Source organism: Mus caroli, chromosome 5, assembly GCF_900094665.2.
Source record: "Mus caroli chromosome 5, CAROLI_EIJ_v1.1, whole genome shotgun sequence".
NCBI lineage: Eukaryota > Metazoa > Chordata > Mammalia > Rodentia > Muridae > Mus > Mus caroli.
In genome coordinates this window covers 131,838,597-131,844,603 of record NC_034574.1, presented here as the reverse complement: position 1 = coordinate 131,844,603, position 6,007 = coordinate 131,838,597, and the positions used below count along the sequence as shown (strand labels likewise).

General features: G+C 52.6%; 1 protein-coding gene across 3 annotated transcripts in view; it reads left to right on the top strand.

The window, feature by feature from the left end:
* The first annotated feature begins 202 nt into the window (after positions 1-202).
* Positions 203-6,007, top strand: part of Prkar1b (protein kinase cAMP-dependent type I regulatory subunit beta) — a 115,769-nt gene continuing 109,964 nt past the window's right edge. Inside the window, exons 1-2 of one of the 3 annotated variants that reach the window (XM_029477560.1) lie at positions 203-288; positions 3,136-3,334. In XM_029477560.1, coding sequence (XP_029333420.1) covers positions 3,158-3,334 — 177 coding nt within the window. In that variant the 5' untranslated portion in view covers positions 203-288; positions 3,136-3,157. Of the gene's footprint in view, positions 289-545; positions 740-933; positions 1,048-3,135; positions 3,335-6,007 lie in introns of those variants that run through there. The other 2 variants (XM_029477559.1, XM_021162955.2) reach the window with 2 other exon arrangements.

Below are 6,007 nucleotides of genomic sequence, written 5' to 3'. Positions count from 1 at the left end.
CACCATGTTGGTGCATTGCTGGTGATGGGACCCTGAGCTCCTGCATGCTAGGCAAGCACGATATCAACTGAGCTCTGTTCCAAAGCAGCAAGTCCTTTTATAGCAGGGTCCCTTCACATTGGCAGGAAGAGGTGTGGGCCACCGCCAGCCCTGCCTGCTGAGAGCACAGGCCAGGTTGGTGGCCATGTGGAGACATGTGTGTCAGGAGGAGGAGGGCTGGTGAACGTGGCAAGAGGTATCAGGCAGCTGGGCAATGAGGCACCCCTGAACGATAGGGAATGTGGGCAGGTGAGTGGAGGAACACATTCAGGGAGCTGGTCAGTGTAGATAGACGAGGGCGGGGGGGGGGGGGGGGGGGGGGGGGGGGAGCTGGTGAATGGAAGAACAGATTGGGGAACAGGGTGTGAGCACAGGTGAGTCGGGACAGGTGAGTGGGGGGATAAGTGGTGGACTGGAGGATATAGACAGGCCAGAAGACTGGAGATGTCTTCTCCAGCACCTTCGAATCTCATCCTTCCTCCTGCAGCTCAGATCACTGGGAGAAGATGGACTCTGTTCCCACAGGAGCAGATGGCACAGGACAGGATGCGTGCGTGGTGGCTAATTTTTGCTACAGGCCTCAGCTTTAGAGTGGGCAGGCACTGAATGAGACTCAGAGTGACAGCTCAGACAGAGCACCGTGCCACTGTGCCCTGAGCAGAGAGAGCATCTGGGCCCCGGGAGGAGCGGCGCCAGCCAGGTCGGGCGAGCTTAGGAAGAGAGGACTGGGGTGGTAGGAGGTCCGGGCGGCAGGACCTGTGTGTGTGCGGGGACGCGGCTCTGGTGTGTCCCTGGCATTCAGAGACAGCTGTGGGGCGGTCCCTGGGGAGGACAGCGGTCGGTGGGCGACCCGCGCGGGCGCGGTGCGCGGGGCCTGGCGGCCGGCGGCGACGCGCAGCGGGGGCGGGCGGAGGGCGGCGCCGCTGCAGTGCGGGGACCCGCTCGCCGTCCCCGCGTCCCCGCGTCCTCGCGCAGCTGCCTCCGGCCTCGGGCACCGCGCATCTACAGGTACGCAGGCTGGGGTGGGGTCTGTGTAGGGACCCGGCCCTATCTGGAGCTGGGTGTCAGCGGGAACTGGGGTGGGGTGGGGGACTCACGGGGACGCGAGGGATTTGGGGAGGGGCGCAATCAGCCCCGCGGGGCTACGCGGGTGGAGGCGGGGGTGGGGAGGAGAACTGTTGGCGTCCAAGGTGGTACTAGGCCTTTGTAAAAGCTCCCAGGACAGGGTTGGGCTGGTCCCCTGTACCCACCAAGGTCTGGAGGTGCCTTGCACTCACCACCATCTGGGGGCGTCCCCAACTCTCCTCTGGTGGGCCCAGGGTTTGGGGACCGAGTCACGGTGTGTGTGTGTGTGTGTGTGTGTGTGTGTGTATGATTCCCCATCCTTCTGAGGCTAGGTGTACCTCCTCGTCCTCATCCGCCATGGGGTCCCCTCAAACCCCAAGGCCTCTAGGCTGGATGATTCCAATCAGTGTGGGGCGGGGCGATGACCTGGACGTTGTGACTCAACACTGCGCAGGACACTCACTAGAGCCTTCTAGAGCCTTCGGGCCTCTGTTACTGTCTTCCAAGCCCCCCCCCCCCACCCCTCAGCTCACTTCCATTGTTTTCTTTACCCTCTTTGCCTTTCTCATGAAACAAGCCACCCCAATCCTTTGACAGCACCCCCCCCGCGCCCCACCCACCCTCGCTGGGGCCTTAGATCGTGACAACATCAACCTTAAAAGTGGGGAGAGGGTGGATGAAAAAAATGAAGCATCATGGTTTGCATAGTGGGGGCGCCAAACACCCAACTTGTTCCACCTGAAAATTCTCAGAAATGGAGAGAGAACCGTATGCAAATCGTACTCGATCTTTTTCATCCCTGAAGGAATCTGTTCGGAAGTAAGGAAGGCGTTTGAGCCTTTGAGCGATGAACCAACTCAACCGAGAAAATCCTTTGACAAATGTGACTTCTGGCGTTATACACACTGGAGTTAATCATTAACAATAAACCTTACATGCTGGGAGGCCCTCTTCCACTGATGTACAACCCTATGTTAATTTTCTTTTTTAAATTAAATGTTCTGTGTGCGTGTCTCTCTCTCTCTCTCTCTCTCTCTCTCTCTCTCTCTCTCTCTCTCTCGTGTCTCTCTCTCTCTCTCTCTCTGTGTGTGTGTGTGTGTGTGTGTGTGTGTGTGTGTGTGTGTGTGTGTAGAAGGCCAGTGGTTGGTCTTGGGTGCATTCCTTGACCACTTTCCACCTTATACAGTGAGGCAGAGTTTCTCCCTGAACTCATAGCTCACCGATTCAGATAGTCTAGCTAGCTAGTTTGCCCCAAGGACCCTGGCTTCACTTCACTCACACTGGGACTGTAGGCCACCATGCCCACCTGGCATTTCTGTGGGTGCTGTGGATCTGACCTTCTGTCCTCATGCTTGGGCCTTAGATGTTTTATCTACTGAACCATCCTGCCAGTATCTCCCCTGCCCTCCCTCTTTTTTTTTTTTTTTTTTTTTGGTTTTTCGAGACAGGGTTTCTCTGTGTAGCCCTGGCTGTCCTGGCACTCACTCTGTAGACCAGGCTGGCCTCGAACTCAGAAATCCGCCTGCCTCTGCCTCCCGAGTGCTGGGATTAAAGGCGTGCGCCACCACGCCCGGCTTGCCCTCCCTCTTTTTAAAGACAAAGTCTACATAGACCAGGCCAGCCTCCAACTTGTTATGTAGCAAAGACTGGCTTTAAACTCCTTATCTTTATGTCTCTCCGTGCTGAGGAATGCTAGGGTTATAGTTATGCATCACTGCGGAGTTCATTGGTGCAGGGGATGAAATCTGCATACTAGGCTAGTATTTTACCAACTAAGTCATAGTCTCTAAGCCCATTCCAGGCTTCTTTTACTTTTTACTTTGAGACAGTAAGTTGTATAGGCTCACTAAGTTGTATAGGCTGGTCCTGTTCAGGCAGACCTTGAACTCACAATCCTCCTGTGTTCTTCTGAGTAGCTGGCATGACAGGCCTGTACCACCAGGCCCAGCCCACGTGTACTTTATAAAGTTTATGGTAGAACAGTTTGGCTTCCCCAACACCTCCTAAAGCTGATTGTGTCATCTGTAACAGGAGCATAGAAGACATTCTGACCATGGCCTCCCCATCATGCTTCCACTCGGAGGACGAGGACTCTCTGAAAGGATGCGAGATGTACGTGCAGAAACATGGCATCCAGCAGGTGCTCAAAGAATGCATTGTGCACCTCTGTGTTGCCAAGCCGGACCGGCCACTGCGATTCCTCCGGGAGCACTTTGAGAAGTTGGAGAAGGTCAGTGTCCCTAGTATCCTTTGTAGGTGGCCTGGGCAAAGCTGCTTCAAGTCCCTCCTTGGAATTCCAAGATAGTGATGTCCCTATATCCCAGATCTGTCAGGATCATGGGAAGCAAGGCTGGGGCTGAAGCTCCATGGTAGAGCCTCTGCCTAGATTCTCCCAGTGAGGGGCTGGAGGGTGTGGCTCAATGGTAGAGCCCCTGCCTAGAATCCCCCAGTGAGGGGCTGGGGGCGTGGCTCAGTGGTAGAGCCCCTGCCTAGAATCCCCCAGTGAGGGGCTGGGGGCGTGGCTCAATGGTAGAGCCCCTGCCTAGAATCCCCCAGTGAGGGGCTGGGGTGTGGCTCAGTGGTAGAGCCTCTGCCTAGAATCCCCCAGTGAGGGGCTGGGGTGTGGCTCAGTGGTAGAGCACCTGCCTCCAATCCCCTAGTGAGAGAGGCTGGACCCCCACCCTCGCCTCCCATGAATAAGGCCCTGGGCTACATCCCCATTAATTCGATTGACTTGACACTGACTCTTCTTTGTTTGGCCTTGGCTTCATCTTTGGGTCCCACAATCTCGCTTTCTATTTCTTTGAGGTTTACAGTCTTCAGAACTCTGACTGGTTCAGGGATTATTTATCTGAACCTGGTTAGCCAGGACTCGCTGGCAGTTTTCATATGGACCAGATGGGGATGAAGTCTGGTTATGTGTGTATGTCTTAAGAAGATCTCACGTTGTAGTCCAGCTTCGTCTGATACCTGCCACTATCCTCCTGCTTCATTTTCTTCAGTGCTGAGATCACAGGCCTGGACCACTTTGTCTGGCTGAGGGCTAGTGATAGAAACCATCCTAAAGTCTAGTGGCCAGCCATCAGAGCCAGATTGCCAAGCCCCCAGATCCCAGGGAGAGGAGTGAAGAGCTGGCTCAGCAGCTAAGAGCATGCACTGGTTGCTCTTCCACAGCACCCGGATTTGATTCCCAACACCCACCTGGTGGATTATAATCATATGTAACTCCATTCTCACAGAATCCGGGGCCTTCTTTTGGTTTCCACTGGCACACATATGTTCCCTGTGCACACACATTCACACACACACACATGTACATAAAAACAAATTAAAGGCAAGCAGCTGATCATGCAAGTGATGGATGGGGCTGGGGTGTGTAGTCCAGGTCCATGTTGATCTGCATGCTGGACTTGAAGTGTGGATGGAGGAATTTGCCCCAGACATGTTTGATGGGAAGAAGCACTTTCATGTGCGCTCTCTCTCTCTCTCTCTCTCTCTCTCCCTCCCTCCCTCCCTCTCTTTCTTTGTGGTACTGTCATGCTACGCAACTCAGGCTCCCCTCAAACTTACAATCCTTCTGCATCCAGAGTTCTGCGTTCAGAGTGCAAGGATTATCAGTACACGCTACCTTACCGGTCTAGCCCCACTGTTCTGAGCACACAGGTGCTCCTGACTGACTCCTCAGTGAATGACATCCCTCACAGTCCCCCAGCCCCTCTCCTGGGCTCCTCCTCTGCTTGGGATGAGTGGCTAGCAGGATTCCTATCATGAGCGCATGGTTTCCTCCTAGGGTACCAGCTTCATCCTTACCATAGCTCCCCACCCAGAGTATTGCTGAGTGTCACCTGAGGTCATTTAACTATCCCTTGTCCCAGTGTGTTGGAGACCAGATGGGAATGTGGGGAGTCTCATCAGGCTGCGACTTGCTTTTGAGCATTTGTGAACCATCTGCTGCTAGGCACTTTTCATGGTGGCCTCCTGTAATCATAGCTCCAACCTAAAGCAACTGCTACTACTACTATTTATTATTATGTTTTTAATTTTTAAGAATTATATATATTCTATTTTATGTTCATAATATAAATTTATTTAACATAAATATTTTGTTGATATTTATTTATTCTACTTATGAGTATTTTGCTTGCATGCATGCCTGTGTACCATGTTAGAAGAGGGTATTGGATCCCCTGGATGAACTGGAGTTATGGACAATTGTGAGATGTGGGTGCTGGGAATCAAACTCAGGTCCTAAGCAAGAATAAGTGCTCTCAACTGCTGAAACATCTCTAGTTCATACTGTGTATTTTTTGGAAACAAGGTTTTGCTATGTAGCCTAGGCTGGTCTTAGGCTTATGATCTTCCTGCCTTAGCCCCTGAGTGCTGGGAGTACAGACATCACTGCCATGCCTGACTCAAAAGACCGAACCTCGTTTTTCTCTTTAAGACAGTCTTTCCATCTCAAGTGGAGGGGTGGTACTCAGTGGAAGGGTCCAGTGCTTAACTGGCATACAGCTGTGAAAATCCTTGGCTTTACCCCTAACTCTGGAAAAAATAACATAGTAAATAGCACTTATCAAAATATTTTAAAGTTTATTGTTATTGCTATTGTTAACTATGTATGTGTGTGTGTGTGCGTGTGTATGCCACATAACCGAAGGTGGCTTTGTAGGCCAGAAGAGGGTGTCAAATCCCCAGGAATTGGAGTTTTAGGCATTTGTGCTAGGAACAGAGCTAGGGTCCTCTGTAAAGCAGTAACTGCTCTTAACCACTTAGCCAACTCCTGAAAACACTTTTTTTTTTTTTTGGACAGGGTTTCTCTGTGTAGCCCTGGCTGTCCTGGAACTCACTTTGTAGACCAGGCTGGCCTCGAACTCAGAAATCTGCCTGCCTCTGCCTCCCCAGT